The sequence below is a fragment of the Varanus komodoensis genome, unplaced genomic scaffold (genome assembly GCF_004798865.1).
Source record: "Varanus komodoensis strain SLA01 unplaced genomic scaffold, ASM479886v1 scaffold13_1, whole genome shotgun sequence".
In the NCBI taxonomy this organism is placed as follows: Eukaryota; Metazoa; Chordata; class Lepidosauria; order Squamata; family Varanidae; genus Varanus; species Varanus komodoensis.
In genome coordinates, this window is record NW_025335408.1 from 4,934,013 (window position 1) to 4,955,463 (window position 21,451).

Genomic DNA, 21,451 nt, shown 5'->3' on the forward strand with positions numbered 1-21,451 from the left:
AACATTCATTCAAGTCTTACCTTATTTAACACTTTTTACTGTACTTCTTGAAATTTTCTTTTTAGCATAGCTAAGGATACTCAGGTGAAACTTAGCAGGATCTGTAAGGAGACTAAGGGTGCAATCCTATGCAAATTTAAACAGAAAAGAAGCCCACAATTCACCAGCCTGCTACTTTCTATCTAAACTTACATAGGATTGCTTCTTAAGAATGCCTCAGTTTCTTTCTACACTTGCAAGATCAAGCCAAATTTGAGCACTTGTACCTAGACATTTGGAAGAGCAAGTGTAGCGTGCTTTTCTGTTAGCTCAAAGCAGGCACAAAACTAAAACAGTATCAATTTACTTATGATTATGCCGTAAGTTTGGCTGGGACATGTTGGTAGGTGTACGCCTTTTTTCTGTCTAAACATGGATAAGAGTGTGCCCTTTACTGCTAATAGAAAACTCATTCACTAGGAGCTGTTAACATTAGATTGGTTACTTTAAGAGCTAGAATTTGTTATTTAAACAATAAAGATAAGGGATAGCTTTCTTACTAAAAGAAAACCTGTGATTGTTTACCATTTGGTGAGCGGAATCAATCTTACTGTTTGTTGTTTTTGTTATCTATTCTCTGTTCCAGAAAGTGGTTATGAATTATATTCACATTTTAACACTTGTACAGTGTGTGTGGTGCATTCAAATCACCTTTTGGTTTTCTGCTTGTTAACTTGATTTACTTTCCAGTACACCTGTACTGTTTTTCAAACAGTGCTTCGTGTATCTGCTAAACTATAAGAAACAGAATGTATTGGCATTAAGTATGAGAAATACCTAAAGAATATATTGGTGTCGGCATGAATTGGTTAGTACCTCTAGGACACCCCATTATGAATCTTCATATATGTTTCTGTACAAAAGCTAAAGGAGAACTTGGACCAGAACATCTGTCCTGAGATGATCTGTGTTGTAATCCATGCCTATGAAAATTTTAGAATGTCCAAAATACATTTTTCTCCCCAAATACACTTTGGGGCTGTTCATACAACATGACAGCCCAACTTTACATGCTTGATCCATGGTGAGGCTGCAGCACATGTGAAGCATGTTTGAGAGTTCAGTTCATGTGAGGGTGTTGGCATGGCATGAAATGGGATGAGATGGCAAGGATGCCATATTCATCCTCATGCTCACAGGTCCCATGGCCTGCAGTAGATTAGATAACTCATGATAAGCTGCAGCATGTCATCCGAACCCAGTTATAGGGGCAGTGTGACCTGCCAGCATAAACAAAACATTCCAGATGCCACTGAAAGTATTTTCTTTTAAATCAGTAAGGCTAAGAGTTACTGAAAGGGTAGCTCTTTCTTCCCTTTATGGTGTCCAGTCATCCTTTAAGAAGCTTTCTGCTATATGTGATTCTCTGCTGGATTGTAAGTAGGGGAGCAGTGAGTGATGAAATGGGTCATCACAGGTGTAAGAAAGAGTTGCAGTGGTCCATCTAGCCTGGAGGCACATGTTTGGCAGTGAAGTGATTGGTTCAGGTAAGGATGTGTGAAGCCCTTGGAAATTTATTGTCAGTCTTCAGCTGTGACTGAGGGTTTCTTCCTAACTCGGATATGCTTCAGTGGCCAAAACCATGTGCGACAAGTTTCTTCAAGTTTTAAAAATGCAAAGATATATAAAATATGTCGTTCTTGATCAATGCTAGGTTATTAATCTTTACTCATTTTGGGGGAATAAATCAATAATTGAATTATCAGTTTGAGATCAGTTGAAATTATACTCTGCTGGCTTTCTGTCACAAATTTCAAAATGCATGATTACCACATTGAAACATCTGTTGCTACTGTAACATGCCATGCAGGATCTTTGGCAGAAAAATAGGAGTAAAAAACAGAAAAAGGTACTTTGGAATTGGATACAAATGAAACTGGGGAAATTTGAAGGTAGAAGAGGAAAAGAAAGATCAAAGAGATGCTTGGACTCCTTAAAGGAAGCCACAGCCTTGAATTTACAAGGGCTGGGCAGGGCAGGGCAGGTCATTTTGAAGGGCTTTCATTCATATGCCATAAGTTGGAGATAACTTGACAGCACATAACAACAACCATCTCTGTTAAACTTTGGTTGCTGCTGCTGCTATTATTTTCATTTTTCTACTACCCAATAGCCAAATGAGAAGACCATATAGACCTCACCAGTCATACTGCAGGAGATTTAATCATAATCCCTTCTGCTCTGTGTAGCAATACTTTGAGCAGTTGAACTGTGACAATGTGGTAGATTTGTCATGGTTTTTAAGGAAAAGGAAAACTAGTTTCCTCCCAGTGGTCTTACTAAGTAAAAGTTCCATTAAGGGTTAAAGGGCAATTACCCTCTGCCATCTGGGACTTTGCCTCTGTGATGTGACCTCCAAACAGAGCTGGGAAGATTTCAGGCATACTGGATCCTTGTTTTTTCTAGAACCTTGAGCTCCACCAGGTGGATCCAGTGCAAAATAGTGGCTCAGAAGGAGAGACAAATGAAACATATCTGAGTGCATCTCAGGAATATGTTTTCAGTATCAGAACTGAGCACTGAGGCTTTTTATGCAAAAAAATCCACAGAACTGCTTTTTCTTCCAAGCATCTTTTATTTCAGCAGCCTAAATCCAGCTGGCCTGGAGCCTTCCTAGCTATTCTTAAACAATTGGGGGTCAGAAAACTTGGCTGTGTTGCAAACCACCTGGGGGTCTATCAAGTAGAGCCTGATTTGCTTTCTGCCCATTTCTGATCCGCAAGTTTTATTCATAAATGCACAGAATAATAGAGCTGGAAGGAGCCAATAAGGCCATTGAGTCCAACCCCTGCCTGTTGCAGGATTCCTTTCGCTGGTCGTTCATTCAGTTAGTAGAGATAAGAAGTTGCTGATCAAAGAACTCTCCTGCATTTGCAACAAGAGCCATGGGGGAGGAAGTAGTATACTGCTTGACCATAGGAAGTGCCCTAGTCTGTGGCAAATAATTGCTCTGTCTAATTCAGCATTGTCTCCACACTGACTGCCAATGATTCTGCAAGGTTTCAGACAGATGACTTCTCCAGGCTTCCCAGGAGACTCTGAGAATTCAGCCCAGAACCTTTTACATGCAAAGCAACTGCTTTAACACTGACCTACAGTCCCTGTTGTGCCATAACCTTAAATATGCCTACCTTATTGGGGAGCAATAGAAAATGGGGTACTTTGAAGGATGGGTTCAGCTCCAGGACAAGAGTTCTGTTGTGGCTATGCTAACATTTGGCACCTTGCCAGTCAGTGTCTTAGCAACTGTGAATCAGCTCATGCGATAGGAAAATAATTGCAGGAGAAAGTTTGATATATGGGGTATACAGGATTTGTTAAAGAATACATATAAATGTAACACCTTACTCTGGCACAGGTAGTCATCAAGTTTTTGCAGTCATTTGTACTTGCTTAGTCACATCAGATGTGACTAAATGTAAATAAATGGTTTCCATAAACCCTTCTCTACCTGACAAATGTCATCTGCTGCTTTTGACTGCATGGGTCTCAATTGTATAATTTATAAGCCAAGCATGTCATCCTTATTGCTAGGGGGCTGAAAGGGAAATGGAGAAAGCGGTGGAGCCAGTTAAAACAAAATGCTTTCTGCTGAGCCGCCTATCGCTTTCTTAGGAATAGCTAGTCCTTGTTGACTCATACTTTTTCCTTTCCAGAATGGATTCATCCTTGGCAGGAACAATGCCTCTGGGACATGAGTGACTCCTCTTAGCACCCTGTGGATAAGCCTGTCTCAGTTAAATTTATGCTTGTAGGAAGCAAGGACTTCTTCATCTCATCCAGCAGAATGGTCTGTCAACCTGCGGGGTTATTGCCCAGGGAACATACAGTAGCTAGCACATCCATCCTTGGCCTTTCAGATGTTTCCTTTACTGCAGGCAAAAACATTCCCATCCTGTCCCTTCCCTTGCTTTTTTACAGGAATAACAAACAGGGAAAGATCAGGAGCCATAAAATTGTGCCCCTTTGGGAACTAGGACCTGAATAAATGGATTATATAGGTATGCTTATAACAGCAGCCCAGCCCTGGATAAATGTTTGTTCTCTGCAACAGCTGTCCACAACCAGTCACCCTCCATATGCTTTGAACTGCAACTCCCACCACCCCTGACCACTGGCCATGCAGGTTGGGTGATAGTTCTCCCAAACATCTGGAGGGCACCAGCCAGGGGAAGGCTGTTGTGCAGCAACCCTGATGCTTTTTACCCCGACAACCAAGGATGGGCAGAGTGTGGCCTGCCAGGTGTTGGAAAGCAACTTCTATCATTCTTTACCATTTGTTACAGTGGCTGGGGCAGGTAGAGTTTGCAGTTCAGTAACAACTGGTGGGCCACAGGTTCTCCGCCACTGCTGTACATAAAGAACATACTGACATGGATTAACTTAATTTTTTAAATATAGAAATGTTTTGTGAGTTTTTACTATATAGGCTTTCAAATGCCAGCAGCTCCTTCTTGAAGAATAGAAAGATCATTCACATAAAGGCGGTTGAATCAGAACATAAAGATGGCCAATAAGAGGTTTGTGATCAGGTTGCTCCTCTTTGTGTATTCTGAAGGTGAGGGGTTTGTACTGCATGTTCTGAATAATGCATTCTCAAAGGAACATGAAGTAGAAGGGAAGCTTGCTTGCAATGGTTTAAATTAGCTCAGTAAAAACCACTGTTTGTCAAGCAAAGCCTATTTTGTATTTATGAGTTCCATACTCGATGCTTATCAGCCAGATTTGGAGGGTTAGGAAATTCTGTGCAGGGTGGGGGGCAAGGAGGAGGAGATCACCACCACTACCATCCTCCTGCCCCGCATATTCATTGGATGGGCTTTTTTGCTTACCTAGCAAAACTATCTCAGAGGAGCTGGTATTGAGGCTGTAGAGGCCACAGGATAGCACACACTTTGTTCTCTCCAGCCTCCTCCTTTCCCTGTGCAGGGAAATGGCACCTTTCCCCCTTCTCTGAGGTTGTGTTCCCAACCTCGGAGAGGCGACCTATGCAGTTCTTTCCGTACTGTCTGTGAGATGGAGGAGGGTTGGACTGTAGATTCCTAACTCTGAGGTCAGTGGTCTGTGTTTGACTCAAATATGGGAATCCAAAATATCCAGTGACCCCCCCACCCCAAGATTCTGCCTAGGGTCCATAAGATTGTTATTTTAGTATCATAGTGGCTATGCCATGAAACCAATAGATGGTAAACATTTTCCTGTGCCAGTCTTAGAGGTTTCAGGAAACTATTTGGTTAAAAAGTTGTCATGATCAGCTTTGTGTTATCATACAGGTATCAGGAACAGCTAAACATCACAAATGCACACATACAAGATTGGTCATCTGTTGCTTTTGCAGAATCCGTTTCCTTCATTCTCCCTCAGCAATTTTTACTGGTTCCCCATTATTTGTATAAGCTTGATTTTTAAGGGTTTTTTTTAAGGGAAGATTAAACAAGGAGGTGTTTTAGGTGGTGGGTCTGCAAATAAGTGGTTCATCCAAGGGAAACAAGACCCAAGCATGGGGGGGGGGGAATGATGTCAAATGAGTAGAGTTTAGGGTCTGTTTCTGGACCATGCCACCTTCACATGTGTTCACTCATAGATCCATTCAGCTCTGATTTTGCATTAATCTTTCACTTTAAGAAACCCTTGTCCAAAAAGTGTTTTCAATGTGTATTCATAAAATAGGCTTATTAAAAAAGTATTTTGAAACTAGTTTTTGATTCAGAACTCTGTTGCAACATTCAGAGAAGTTCAAAAGTAGATAGATTTAGGAAGTTGCCTTCTATGAAGTGAGATCCTTGATCCATTGCACCAGGTATTGTTGTCACTAACTGTAAGCTGCTCTTCAGGGGATTCCAACAGGAGCTCCTCCAGGCCTGCCTGAAGATTCTGGGGTTGGATCTGGGGCTTTCTTCCTACATAGCCTGTGCTGCATCACAGAGCACGGAGCAATAGCCTTTCCCAAGACTGACCTGCACAGCAGTCAGGGCAGCTTGCATTTGAATTCACCGAGAGTAAACTCCCTGCAAAACCCAGCATGTACTTCTATTCCAAGTTCTCTGGAGAAAACCCCATGCTAGCTGTTGAATGAAAACAGGCACGGCTGCCCTTAAAAACCTGTGCCTGCAATGAAACCTGGGGAAATGGCTCTGCTTAAAGAATGCAAAGGAAATAGAAGCAACAGCCATGTCAGTAGGTCCTCCCTTTCTGAAAGTTCATCAAGTTGATTTAATGCTGGCTTCTGGCCAAGCACGTCTGAATTAGAAATAAATACAATTGTCTGGCCCAAGCCAAGTCTCACTTACGTCTTGCATTTACAAATGTAACCTTCAGTTATCTGCACCAAATACCAACAATCTTTTCCTCTGTCCTTGTTACTTGGCACTGAAACCCCAGTTCTGTTAGTGAGCTATTGAGTTTTCTAAACTCCTCACTACGAGGCATATCTTATGCACTGGAACTTACAGTGAGGTCTGTTGTTCAGCTGAATGCAAGCGGTTGTTTAGTTGACTTTCGAATTCAAGTTGTTGGATAACATTTTATCCTACATTGTTGTGCACGGTTGTTCTCACCAGTGGAAGTTTATCTGTTCAGATACCGGAACCTTAAAGACTTGCTCATTTCTGACATTGTGAACAGTGGACCGCCAGATAACCTTTCTATCAGAGGCATAAAACAGACTCTTCACCTACAAAAACCACAGAACGTAATTTCTTTCCTTTCTTTCTTTTGTAATTGCTGAGCACAAATGATTAGGTTCCTTGCAGCCTGGTAAGTCCATGGAATTTAAGCAGCTTAACTGCACAGAAGATTTAAGCATTTGCTCCTTTGCCATGACAGAGTCGTAGGACTGCTTTTCAGGAATTATAACCACCTGTCGTACCTTGATAACTTCACAGAGGGGCACTACTGTAATTTCACTCATATCTACAGGCACTTACATATTTACCCAGGAGTAAATTCCACTGAACCTTGTAACACTTACTTCTGCACAGAATGCACTGTAAATCTCTGTTACTGAAGCAATTATTAGTTTAATGTTTAAGTAAATACAAAATGCTTGTGCTGAGGACAAATAATCACCTGACCCAAGCAGATAACACTTCTGTGTGCAGCCCAAATAACTCAGATGGCTTGGGTGTAATCCAGTTTAGTCCTGTCAGAGTTAGTGGGACCAAATAAAAAATCTGGATTCATGAAGTTATGGAGTAACCAATCATGCCACCTGTGCACTGGTTAACTTGAGTTACAATATTGTGACTTAATGTGGTAGGGCTAGAAGCAGGGGATATGACCTTTTGGGAGACACTGGAAGGAGCAATTCCTCCCCCCACCCCCAGGGTCTTCCTTTCTGTACCCAGGTATTTAGGAGTAAGAAGTGAACTGACAGCCATGTTAGCATTGATTTTTCTCATGGAGTGACACCTTCCATAATTGAAGTACCTACCTTTACTTGGCTTACAGGGTAGCAAATGCTTTGGCGGTTCCTGTAAAAAATGAACTTCCCCTAGAATAGTCGGGTGCTTGTTTAATTTCTATTCCAGTGAAATACTCTTGCTGGCTCCTTTGTGGTGATACGTGCTCAAGCTGTTCAGCTTGAAGAATAAAAAAGAAAGTGATGTTGCCTCTCTGTGCATAGACATGCACAGAACAATGCTTCTCTCCCAGCAGTGTGTGATTTCGTGGCAGCTTGTGGTTCATGCTGGGTCACTGTTTGATCTGCAGTGTAGCTAGTGCTTAAGGAATTAGGAACTGCACAGGGGTCAGCTCTCAATGCCTCTGACATATAGCCGGGAGGGCTGTTATATACGATTGTGTCTGGAATTAGGGTTCCTTCAACTAAAAGGTAGCTTTCACTCATGGACATGAAAATGAGTTCCAAGGCTCTGCCACCTAAGTTGCCTTAGGGTCTGAAAATATCTTGCTGCAAATCAGTTGCAGATATGCGGATTCCCTTCCTCCCCCACAATGCACCCCTCTCCATCAGCTGGTGGTCTGAAAGGGGTGATGGATTGTCAAATGGCCTAACTAGTAGCAGCAAATGGAGAAATGGCTGTAGTCCTTCCCATTAGCTGAGCTTGGCATTAAAAGGCTGTCTGCCCTTCTCTCTCTGGAGGAACCATGTAACCAAGAGTACCCTTCTGAGGATACTCCAAAAGGAGCTGTCAAGAGAGAAAAGGGTGGCAGCCTGGAGGGAAGATTCCTGCTGTTTCTTTCATCGTGTGAAGAAATGTTCTGGAACCACATAGGGACTGAAAGTGCAGTCTGATGCTCAGGATGTTTTTCTTGGCATCTGCTGAGTTTTCCTGATGATAGGTGGCTGCTTTAGATGGCTGTGAAGAGAAGTTCCTTGTCAGTCTTCTGGAGGGGCATGATACTTCACAAAAAAGAGTAGGAAAAAAAGTGTAGGAAGGCATGAGATTGAAGAAGACATGGGATTCAGGGTGAAAGAAGCTGCATCTGGACAAAGGACCTTTAGAGGGACAGGTCTGAGGAACATGAAGGCCCCAGTGACAATGTGATGATTTAACTCCTCTGGCTTTTAGTCGGAACTTTTAGATGGCTACCCATGGTTCTCAACCCAGGGGGTTTTTGGATTCAGGGTTCAGTGCCATGGACCTCTCCTTTGAGGTTCAGAGTGGGCAAACTGCCCCCTGACAAGTGGAGCCACCAGCCTCAACTGCCTGCATCCTAGGCAAGGCAGGGAGAGAAAATGGCTGCTTCTGCTCCTAAGAGGGCAGCTCTGCGTGGGAGTGCATTTTTGGGTGGCTGGGCTGAGGAGAAAGACTTGCATGAGTGGCACTGATGAGCAGAAGTAGGTGGCCGCCCTGGCCTCCTCCTTATGGAAGGTGTTTCCAGCTGGCTCGCTCAGTGCAGGCAGAAGGTTGCCCCATCCTTTGGACACAGCTGAGTGAGACCAGCTGAGTGAAGGAGTGGGATTGCAGGGAGGTGGTCAGGAGGTGTCTTTTAGTGGCTTTGTAAGGCTTTTAGAGTTTCCCTGGGTTTGTAAACTGCTTGGATTAGCAAGAGACAGTGGAACCAGCTGCCTAGAGAGGTGGTGGGCTCTCCCACACAGGAGACATTCAGAAAGAAACTGGACAGCCATCTGAATGGGATGTTGTAACTTAGTGTCCTGCAAGAGCAGGGAGTTGGACCCCAATGGCCTTCATGGCCCCTTCCAACTCTACTGTTCTATGACTCTATGAACAAAAAAGAGCCTTCTCCCGGGTAGCTGAGGCAGAACAGTGACTCTAGAGTGGCTAGGTTAGAGGATCCACTGAAGGCCTCACTAAAAAGTGGGTTTGACTCAGGTACCTTGCCCTGAGGAAACCTGGATTTCCTCAGGGCAGAGTGCCTGTCATTTATTAGCTCCACTAGCAGGGCAATCCAGTGCATGTTGAGACAGAAAAACACGCCACCACTCCTAGGATGGGAGCTGTGGGCCACTGCTCTCTGTGTATAGAAACACAGAATTGCACCTTTGTTCTCACACCCTCTTGCACAGGCTCTCGTGCCAGGGACTTTGTCGTTCTGAAGTTCTGGTCTTTGGCAAAGTGCTTGCATGACTAGCGAGTGCTGCAGAGAAAAGTCATCTTCTGAAGAGGAAATGGGGTGGCTCTTAAAGTAGATCCTCTTTGACCTCGCGCGTCCTCTCCCCTGGCCTGCACCTCAGATGCTGTTGGGGTGGGGACGGAGAGAGGAAGGGCTTCCTGGCAGCCCTTTCCCTTGCGCTCTCTCAGCTCTGCGTTGTATGCTTTGCGGCTGTGCAGTTCCGCTACTGCTTTAGGAATGCCAGATGGGGACTTTTCATTCAACAGATCTGTCTTCTGGTGAGTGCTTCCTTTGGAAGGCACAGAACTTTGACCAAATCTGCATAAGCTTCTTCATGTTTAAAGTGCCAATCTTCAAGCTGTCTAGAAAGAAGGTTTTAGTGTAATGGGTTAGATGGGAACAGAGAGACTTAGGGTGTGCAGAGAGACTATGCAGGATGGAAATAATCTGTGTAGAGCATCCGTGTTTTTTCCTCCCCCTTCAGGACTGCTTTGGAGCATTTTTAAATAATTTATTGTAGGTTGTAGCTGATGTAATTACAGGCAGGTTTGCTCTGAATTCAAATTCAAACTAGATCTCAGTGGGTTTTGTATAGAATTGCCTAGAGATGATGCCCTTAAGAAATCTTTCACATATGGCACAAGTTCAATTGAACTAAAAAACTATACCCTTACTTTATGGTACATTTCACTGAAATCACACTGAAATACATCTGTTTGGAAGGAGAGGAAATAGGTGGGTGAGCAGGTGTGTAGGAATGGAAGGGATTTGCTACTAACCCTATATCCGAAATTTGAATATGTAGCATGATCAAATATTCTCCCTGTTATAGTGGGCTGTTTCAAGAAATTGTGTGTCTGCATGCACATGCGCGCACACACACACACACACACACACACACACACACACAATCGATTGACTCTTTTTTCACTTTGGTGAAAAGTTGTCTTTGTAAATGGCTTTCCAAGCCAATGTGGCAAGTTTTTAACAAAGAAGTGCTGTGTTCAGGAGTCACCAGGTTACACTAAAGTAAATCCTGTCTGCTGATTCCCATGGTGGTTACTTAAAAAGACAGGGAAAGCTCATATTTGAATGGGAATCTTTACAATGTTGGTGCTGGCTTAATCTTGGCAAATCCCAGGGACAATGATGTCTTGGGGATATTGCTCTTTCTTCTGAAGTGTTTGGGCAAGCTTTATTTTCCTGGACCCACAGCATACCTTGTGTGCATGTGTGTGTACATGCATGTGTGAGAGGAGAAGAGAATATGCAGATAAATGATCCTAATTAACATGTAATGCCAATGATCTGACATGGTAAAATAGCACTTTAAAATATCTCAAGAATACTACAAACTTTAGTGTAGATAGTACATTATAAAATAACTTATGGTTGCACTTTAATTACTAGTAGGAACTTTTCACTATTTTCCTTTCCTTTCCTTTCCTTTCCTTTCCTTTCCTTTCCTTTCCTTTCCTCATGTTAGTAAAGTGTGAATGGTTTCAATGTAGAATTGAATAAAACTTTCCCCACCATCATGCACTTGTTGAAATGTACTAATAATCCTAATCTTGAGATTTGGCATGACATGCCATAGCTCCCTGCCCCCTTGAGACTGAATTATCATGAACACTGGGGTGGTAACCCTGCCACCTGCTTTTTAACCTCAAGTCTTGACCCTTTCGGTTATAGATGCAGGGCTTTGTGAAGGAGATGTGTGATATGCATCTTGTATTCCCCACAGCCTTGTTAACAAGCAGTTTAACAAAAAGTTGTTAAACAATTTGCCCTGCAGGACAGAGTTATACAGCAGGAGAAAAGCAAGGATGTTTGTGCAACTGGCCTTATGAATTGTGACCTCTTCGATCTGGTCAGAGGTGACCACAAAGCATACTCAGTGAGCTGGAAATCCTAATACAAGGGCTACTTTCACACATGGCTTCAACTGTGACAGAGAACAAGGACACATTTTTCTTTTAGAACTGGGTGCCCTGTAGCATTGGTGCAAGACTTCTAAAGACAGAAGGAAGTGAAAATAGGTGACATTTACACTTGGTAAACCACTAGAGAGCTTCTGTTACTGCATAGTATAGAAATGCAGTAATTGAAATAAAGTGGTGTGTAGCTATACTTTCTAATCATGTTACTCTTTCACCCAATTATATGGTTAATTGTTCATTCATCAGTGAAAGGATTCTCTTTTTGTACTTTACTAATTAGGCAGTATTTATGCAGACATAACACATGCGTTCAGTCAGGTCAATATCCTAAAGTCTATAGATAGAATGGGAAGATGTTCTTTATATGTTTGTTTTATTTAAACTAACATAAACCACTGGATAACATATGTAATAATAATACTACCTATCCTCAGAAGAGAGTGCTGGGTCTAGTCATCCAAAAAGTAGATCTGTTGAATCGTGTTTAGAATGTATACATTTATATAAAAGTTGTTGAAAGTAATTTAAGCTGCAAACCTATACACCAGGGTAGGCAACTTGTGGCCTTCCAGATGCCTTGACTTTCAACTCCCATTTGCTCTAGTCAAAGTAAACAATGGATGGGCATGATGGGAAGTGTAGGTCAAAATATCTGGAGGGCCACCCTTATACTTATTATAAGTATAACACTTATTATACACTTACATGCACTCTACACTTATTCTACACTTCCTACACTTATTATACACACTCTAGGGGCAAGCCCTATAGAACTCAGTGGTTTTCCGTTTAGGCAGGCATTGGCACAAGTACATTTGAAGTGACTGTCCATCTGCTGTTGTTCACTACAGAGGAGGATACGTTCTGGGAGACATTTGCTGTAATTTATTTTTATTTATTTAAAAATTGATTCTTCACCTCAATATTGCTGTTTCCAGGGCACCTAACTGCACCATGAATAAGTGCAGTAAAATTAGAAAGCAACAGTTAAACATGTCTGTAAAATCACCTAATTGGAGTGTAAAACACGCTCTCCAGATGTTTGGGCCTATCAGCTGTAGCCAGCAAACCAGTAGCAATAGGAAAGGTTGGGGAAGATAAGACATGTTTGCCCGGTGCTTCTAAAAAGCATTCCAAAGGCAAGGCAGCCCAGTTGGTAAGCCAGGCTGGCCCAGTGTGGTACCCTACAATATTTTGGACCACAGCCCCCATAATTCCTGAGGGCACCATGTGAGGGGAAGCTGGAATTGCCATGTGTCTTAATGGCATCACCTGAAGAAGGGGCTCTCAAAAGTAACTGTCTGGTTTAAGGTTAATTTGTAAATCATGTTGTGTTACCAGCTGATTTAAACTTATTGTAAAAATACATCACCCATATGTGGTCTCTTTTCCCCGAAAGAAAAGTACTAAAAGAGAAGGGATATATAGAGACAGTCACCAAGACATCAGAGACGGCTGGACAAATCAAAGGAAATATTCTGTTCAAATGCAAAAAAAAAAAAAAATCCATCTAGTGCAAACAGAGATCAGATTGCACAGAAAGGGCAGGAAGTTGCTTCAAGAAAACAAAAAGGAAAGCAGGGGTGGAAGTGCGAGAACAATGTGGGGATATTTGTAGCACACACATGGACCACATTTAGTCTTGGCAAACCTATTGAATCTGCTATTAGTTTTGACCTGGACTCCAGTCCAAAATGTGCAATTCATTTTGGAAAACATGCAGTGATTAGTTTAATAGGGTCAAACCAAATTCAAATTGAGGCAAACTTCAAGATTATTCTTACAAATGACCCTCTGTACTAGAAGTTTAGCTTGCAGAAGGCATCAGCTGTGAAGTGATGACCCTGGTTCCATATTGATAACCACTTTAGAAGTAGTTCCTGGAAAGATTCACAATGATTGTGGTGGTATTTGAAATCGGGCATGACTATTAAAGAACAATAGTTATTCACCATAGTTATTAGTAAGACACACCGTTTTAGCATCAGTTAACTCCAGAGTCCAGTCTTTTTTCATGGGAAATGGGCTTCAGCATGAAAAACCCTGTGTGTTTGTTGTGATCTGAAAATTGCCTTGGGATCATAGCATGAATGTGGTTATGGTGGTACTACCAAGGCTATGCTACTTGGCATTGCTGTGCAGAATTTCCAGGCTGAAAATGCTGGTGTGAGATAGCATGTTTGAATGCTTCTGTATGTTAAATTCTTCGAGTTGGATCCAGAGTTCTGCTCTACTGTACTGATGGAAGGGGACTTCCCCACCTGAAAGTGGCCCCTGAAAGTGTTGCACATATAAAGAGCTAGGAGACCCTGCTGAATGGAATGAATGGAACACAGCAATGATGATCTCCAATAGTCAAGTGGAGACCCTTGCTTGAGCAAAACCCTCTTGCGCACTGAAGGCAGTCCCTGGATCTACCCCCTGTCGGGATACATGGCCAGCTAGCATATCAAGGAAAAAGGCTTCTAGCTTAGCCTTATCTGGGAGATTCCCTATGTGGGACATGGGACTTCAGAGTCAGTCTCTCTCTCTCTCTCTCGTTAGTGCTTTTCAGATTGTGTAGTTTTAGATACCACACCTTATGTAGCTATGATAAACTTATTGGTAAATCGATGGAAATTGGTGTGTGCAAGCACTTAATATTATGATTTATAACAATTTCTACAATAAGATTTTTTTTCATTCATCAGTATCTTTAGTTCATAGGGAGAAATATTTTGGGCCTTCACAGGGAAGTTTATTCATATGTTTTAAGGAGCATAAGGATGAGCTAAACTTTAGTTGAACCAAACCCTGGAAATGGAATGAGCCCAGAAACCACCCTTGTTGCCTCTCTTGATGGAGACCCTGGCTAGTTTAAGCTAGAGTTTCCTGTTATGTCTGAAATGGGAAACGGTATATTCCTAATCAGTTCACTACCTGTGGTTGCATAATGTCTACATTTTTCAGTCATGTTTACATCATTAAGGGAGAGGTGAGGGGGACTGTGTAGTCCCCAGTGTATATCATGGCTTCTTGCATTATGGTTTAAATGCAGCAGATCTGCTTGTGCAACAAGGATTCCTCTTTCCCCCACTACACCGCCATATGCCCTCTGAATCAGCTGTAGAAGGTCCTCCAGCCTTTGAGATCTGGGAGTGACAGAGGTGACTGCAGAACAGAGGAGAAATTTAATCCATTCATTCCCTGGCAAAAGGACACCGCTGGATGCAGCCTTATGGCTGAGCAAGCCAAGTGCCTTGAATCTGGCCAACATCAAATTTATGATGTAACTTTTTGCTCACAGAAGGCATACCTTCTGCGATGATGACGATGATGACGATTTTCACCCCTGTTTGGGTGTGTTGTATTTATACTAACATAGAAGATGGAAGTCTGTTTTTTCCCATTATACTGATGCTTTGCACGTACACTTTTGTGTGTTCTAGGCTGCAAATGAAAAGAGATAGGATGTGGAAAAAGTCAAGTGTCTGTCTGCTTTTCACGCCTTTGAACTGTTTTCAAGGAGGCACCCTTGCCAATGATAGAAATATAAACACACCGGAGAGCATAGGATACCTCTTTCCTTTGAAAACAGTGGTCATGCTACATATTGTAACATTTGACTTTTGAACCTCTTTTTTAGAGCCCTTAATTAATGAACTGCAGCTGAGTATCCTGACACTACCGCACGGACGTGTGTCCTTTGGCAATGGAGCCAAAAGCTGGCAATCTTACTCTTGGCTTCCAGAGAAGCTCAACATCTGATGATGACTCTGGATGCGCCTTAGAAGAATATGCCTGGGTTCCTCCAGGTCTTAGACCAGAACAGGTAAAGGCATATAATTAGCATATCTTTCAAGTTTATCAAAAGCAAGTCATTCTCATTTGGGAATATTGTTTGTGGTTTTATTAAATAAATAGATAGATAGATAGATAGATAGATAGATAGATAGATAGATAGTAGTTCTGTCTCTCTGTTATCCTGACTTTATTTTTTGGATCCAACATGTAAACTTACTGGTTGGGAATTAACGGGTTTGATTTATTGAGTTCTTTTGTGACCATATGTAGTCATTGGGCCTAAAAACAGAAACGTAAGATCATTTTTCCCATTTAGGCAAGTATATTATGTGTTAATACTATTTTGACACACTTTTATAAAAATCATCGATAGACCTGGCACTCCTATATATTATACTAATGATGTAGCTCAAGTTAATCTGTACATCTATCTCAATAGAAAATATAATTTCCCAGGTGCAGTAGTACCTATGGGCATGTCTTTTGAAGGTGGTTTAAAAACAATTTCAAATATGAAAAATATGATTCAAGATTATTGGCAGTATTGTTCATAAAATCATTTACAAATATTCATGAATGTGTTTGTGTGATTTTATATGAACGTCTGTTGTCTAATTTAGCTTAGGCATTTTGTGAACATTTTCTATTTTTCTTTTCAATCATTCTATGAAGTTGCTGTTTTCTATCTCAAGGTGCTCCTTCAATATGTTTAAATTCAATAAGCGCCTACCTTATTATAATTAAAGCACCATTTTGCCAATACCTTACTGCAATCCTTGAAGCAAGCTGGAACCAGAAAATAATAAATCACCTGCTGGTACAAAGAAGTTTGTTTTTTATGAAGATTTGTCAGTTTCTTTACAAATAAAGTCCTGTTTTTAATCCTGTCAAAACTTGAACAACAATAACAGACTGTCCCTAAAAGGCATGTTTCCCAGTGAAGTATAATTTCTTTTTGAATGCCATTCAAAACTACCAGTTCTTACTGACTTTTCACTGGCCCCAGGCAAGGAATATGGTTGTACCCATCAATCCAAAGGTTCCAACTAACATTCACGTGGAAAGAATGAGCTTAATCAGCCAGAGATTATACAATTATTTCCCCTTTAGTTTATGCAATTCAGAGAGCAAATCAGACCTGTTGCTGTAACAGTTGTTTTCTAGACAACTTCACACATTGTGTGATAAAACGCAGAGAGAAGATGTGGAATTTTAATAGACTAGCTGACTATCCCTGAAGGGGGTGGAAATTGGATGCGCATAATTTATGACACCCCTAATTGTGGCTGCAAATTGCATTCCAGGACAGCAATTCAACAGCTGGGTGCTAGCTATCTCAGGCAATGTGCTTTTGCTGAGTCAACTCATTTGAGCCTCTTAGCAAGAAGAATGCAACTTCTGCCAAAGATCTAAAGTAGAAAATCCTCCTATGCTTTGTAAACACAATCTAAGATAAGGCAGGAGAGAAGAATTCTTCCACATGGGGACCTCAGTGATTTATGTGTCTTTCTCCAATCCAGGTACAGCTGTACTTTGCTTGTCTGTCCGAAGAGAAGGTTCCTTATGTGAACAGCCCTGGGGAGAAACACCGAATTAAGCAGCTTCTTTACCAGCTACCACCCCATGATAATGAGGTAGATACAGACAAGCATTTCTTGTCCTGCAATGTCTTGGCAGAGGGAATGACTGTGCATCTAGACAGACCGGGATTTCCAGAAAGAGCGCAATAATTCCCCAAAGGTGTCCCCTCTGCTGGAGGTGACATCAGAGGATGCTTTTTCTGCCATGACACCTTATGTATGGAATTGACCCACCAGGGGAGGCGTGTCCTGCGGCAGCTCTGTTTTCTCCTAGTCATCAGACAAAAGCATGTATTGTCTTCGAGGCATTTAAATTGTCTTAGGCATTTTTTTCAAACTGTGGACACCTCCAAACACTGTCTGGTTTCTTCTGCCTTAAGTTTTCAACGTTGAAGGGCTGCATTCCTTGGGGACCAGTGCCTGAATGGATGGTTCCATCCCTTCTCTTTTCCCTCTTTTGCCACCCCTAATGCCTCCATCCCCACCCAGCAGGCTGCCAGGGGAAAGAGATTCTTGTTGCAGGCTCTGCAGAGGGCTTTTGTCAAGGGCCTTGGGTAGCCCACCCCCTCTCTGAAGGGAGGCCCAGGGCAGAAGCTCCATCAGCATTTGTGTCTTGCGCTGTCTGGCAACTCTGAATGTTACTCATGTTGAGTCTATGGTGTTAATCGCCTGTGGCATAGTAGGACAATACTGGCCCTGTGGACTGGGGATAATGGAAATTGTAGTCCAACACAAGTGGAGGATGCCAGGTTGAGAACGTAGGCTTTAACGTTATTGGAATGGTGCAGTACATTCAAGCAGGCTTTAAACTGTGAGACAATCTGTTCTGTTTCTGTTCTCCACTGTTCTATACTATGCTAATGTATTTTCAAGAGACCTGAAAGGAACTCTGCTTAAATCACACTGAATTAATCCTAAAACACATTGTAACTTTTAAAAATAAATCCCTGCAGTTTATAAATTCCAAAAGAAACGGGCGTGGTTGCATGTTGCACCAAGCCACCTGGCAGATAAGCCATGTTGGGTTGGATGTTTGCTGATCAACTCAGAGTATACCCAACAGACAGTAGGTTGTTTGCTTCCTCCTTCCCCCTCAATCTCCAGCCACAGCATGTTTCCCAGTCTGCTTTGCAGCAGAACCTGTCTTGTCCCCTTTTAATCTCTACCCTTTCTCATTTGCCACTGTTCTTTAAAAGAAGAAAGTTTGGAACCTCAAAAAATTAAGAGTTGTAGTTTTTTCAGCACCCGAGTATTATACCATTGTGTCATTCATTATCAGTAAGTTCTTAAAAAATTCACCAAATATGTGCTAGTGTAAGGGCTGAGAAGTAAAGGATGGGGAAATCTGAGCACCCAATGATCACATTGATGGCCAGTAAGCTGATACTGGATCCCAGCAAGATGGGGAAATTATGAGTGAGTGGTTTCTCGGTCTGGGAATTTAGTTAATTCTGGGTTCTGGGTAGGGTTGTGTTGTGTTGCCCCCGAGGGGCAGCTTTGCAGTTTGAAGCTTTTCTTGGATTCTTGACTATCATTAGAGACCCAAGGGACTCCTCTGCCAGGAACAACTACCAACTGAGGCTGGTGCACCAGCTGCACCCATGCCTGGACAGGATTAACCTGACCATTGGATTACTATAATGCAGTGGTTTTCAACCACCGGTCTGTGGACTGGTGTCCATGGGAGACTGCATCTCAATTCTCCACAGACTGGTGTGGGGACTGGCTGTGCTCCACCACCTCTTCCTTGGTTGGCATCACATTCACGGGGGGTGATGACTTGGTGGGAGCTGACTGGAAACTACACCATGCTGATTATGGTATTTTGTTCTTTTGTTGGCATTTTTTGTTGCTTGGTTTCTGGCTGTTTTGGAGAATTTTCATTTGTTTGCTGCCTGTATTAATAATGTATTGTGTGTATGGTGCTTCTTGGTTCTGCCTCAGTGGTTCCCAAGGTGGTTTTCCTGTTTCCACCAGTCCCCAGCTGTGGCAAGGTTGAAAACCGTGCTATAATGGACTCCATGTGGGGCTGCCCTTAGGGCTGGTTCAGGAGCTGCAGCTGGTGCAGAATGCCGTAGCTAGTGTCTTACTGCACACACATTACTCCTGTATCACCACTGGCTGGAAGTCTGCTACTGAGCTAGGTTTACACTGGGAGTCCTTGTGGACATAACTAGGACCAGATTACTTCCAGCAAAGTCTCCTACCATACCAGGCCTCCATGATCTGCCAGAGAGGCCTTGCTGTCCCTGCTGTGGCCTACAGATTTTAGTTGGTGGTGACAGGCCTCTTTTTACAGTGGTACCCACCCTGTGAAATGATTCCACCAATCCCTTTTATTAGACCTCAAGATGGATGCATTTTAGGGGTTTACTGTAAATATCTTTAACTCCCCCAGCCATGAGCTGACTTGGAACCAGTCTCCAATGTTATTTATTTGTTTATTAATAATACTTCTATGTCGCGTGATGCTGTGGACCCCCACTGCCTTGTCCCTAGCTCTTGCCAACTGAGCAATTCAAAAGCATGTAATGCAAGTAGATAAATTGGTACTACTTTGGTGGGAAGGAAACAGCACTGTGTGATGTCATGCTGGCCACATGACCACAGGAATGTCTTCGGACAACACTGGCTCATGGCCTTTGAAATGGAGATGAGCACTGCCCCCTATAGCTGTTTGGCTAACAGAGTATAATCCGCAGGAACTCCCTTCCTTTTCTTCCCTATGCTGTGTGATATTAAATAATCTCATAAGTAGATTATATGTTAAATTACCACTGTGTGGTTCTCATATTCTTGTCTTCTGGTGTACATCGTGTCAGGTTTATTGCAAGCGAGAAGTGTCATAGAAACGTTGCTCCCATTGAATCAAGGAATGATAATCAGCAGTGTTACTCGATTGATGGAAACAGTTCTGTCAACAGATCCAAGACTGGAGGGCCTCTCTGTACACCTACAAAATTAGCACTATGGAAGTCCTCTGGAACACAGAGTCAGGCAACTTAGAGGGCTGCAGGGGAATGGAAAGAATCTGTAGCACTAAAGAATCTGTAGCACTAACAAACATCTGCTTGCATGATACTGGATTTACTCCTAGGGAGGAAGATGGTGTGCCTTGTTTTGTTTTTAAAATGCATTATTTCTTTCATACACAACTAGCTTAGATGTTGCAGTTGATATCTGCTTCTTTTGCTGAAGGTGAGATACTGCCAATCTTTAAGTGAAGAGGAGAAGAAGGAACTACAGATATTTAGCTCACAACGGAAGAAGGAGGCACTGGGACGAGGCACAGTCAGAATACTCCCTAGAACAGTACTGCATACACTTTGTGAACAGGTAATAGTCTTATTACCCAAAGGAAATTCAACACTGAAACTTTTGACATTTAACTGTTGTATATGTAAAACTGCTAACAAACAAGGTTAAAGTGAGGATGGGCAACTTGTGGCCCTCCAGATGTTTTGGTCTACAACTCCCATCAGTCCTAACCAGTATAGCCAATGGTAAGGGATCATGGGAGTTGTAGGCCAAAACTTCTGGAGGACCACATGTTGTCCAACCTGGCTTTAAAAGTTTGAAAAATACACACTGTATGAAAGCGTACTCAACTCTGTTAGACTGGGAAGTAGTCTACATAAAACATAAAACCAGGCTTTCTTAAAAAGTAGGTTAAAAATTACAAAGATTGATTTAACTAGAAGAAACTGATAAATCATGGTACCTGAATTGCACATTGAGATACAGAAAAGGGAACAATGAAGATTAGTCTAGAGAATTGTGATGTATCAATTTTCATACTGCAAAGACATATTTTGAACTTCCCTGTTTTTATTTCCAGTGTGGTACAAAGATAAATGGAAGTGAAGTTGCTGTATTTGCATCAAGAGCTGGGCCCGGAGTGTGCTGGCATCCTTCCTGTTTTGTCTGCTTTACATGCAACGAGCTGCTTGTCGACTTAATCTATTTTTACCAAGATGGGAAAATTCATTGTGGTAGGCATCATGCTGAACTGCTCAAGCCACGATGCTCCGCATGTGATGAGGTAATCTTGCATTCCGACAATACTTAAGGCAAATGTGGAAATTAAAATGGTTTTCCTTGCTCAGTTAAGCAGGGACTTAATGAAGCAATGATTTCCCATAAGCAGCTGGAAACCAAGGGTCACATGACTCTCTACACATTAACTTCTTCATTAGTAAACTGAAGAAACGTACCTTGCCAAAATAGTTAGATTAATGGAGTAGCTAGCATTGTGTGTGGCTTGAAATCTTTGTTTGAAGATGTTTTTCCCCCTCCTAGATTATTTTTGCTGACGAGTGCACAGAAGCAGAAGGTCGCCATTGGCACATGAAACACTTTTGTTGTCTGGAGTGTGAAACCGTCCTTGGGGGACAGAGGTACATTATGAAGGATGGGCGCCCCTTCTGCTGCAGCTGTTTTGAGTCCCTTTACGCAGAATATTGTGAGACTTGTGGGGAGCACATAGGTAAGTTGCATCTTAACACTGAAAAGCACGTTTACTCTAGAAAGCAGCCTGTGCAAGCTTAAGATTCAAATCTGATGTACAAGCGT

The 21,451-nt window shown here is 42.2% G+C and overlaps 1 protein-coding gene across 1 annotated transcript in view; it reads left to right on the forward strand.

Moving 5' to 3' along the window:
- PRICKLE1 (prickle planar cell polarity protein 1) overlaps positions 1-21,451 on the forward strand; it is a 76,593-nt gene that overhangs the window by 49,528 nt on the left and 5,614 nt on the right. The window contains exons 2-6 of the mRNA XM_044422908.1: positions 15,142-15,327; positions 16,820-16,933; positions 20,078-20,215; positions 20,718-20,921; positions 21,179-21,365. Coding sequence (XP_044278843.1) covers positions 15,208-15,327; positions 16,820-16,933; positions 20,078-20,215; positions 20,718-20,921; positions 21,179-21,365 — 763 coding nt within the window. The 5' untranslated portion in view covers positions 15,142-15,207. The remainder of the gene's footprint in view (positions 1-15,141; positions 15,328-16,819; positions 16,934-20,077; positions 20,216-20,717; positions 20,922-21,178; positions 21,366-21,451) is intronic.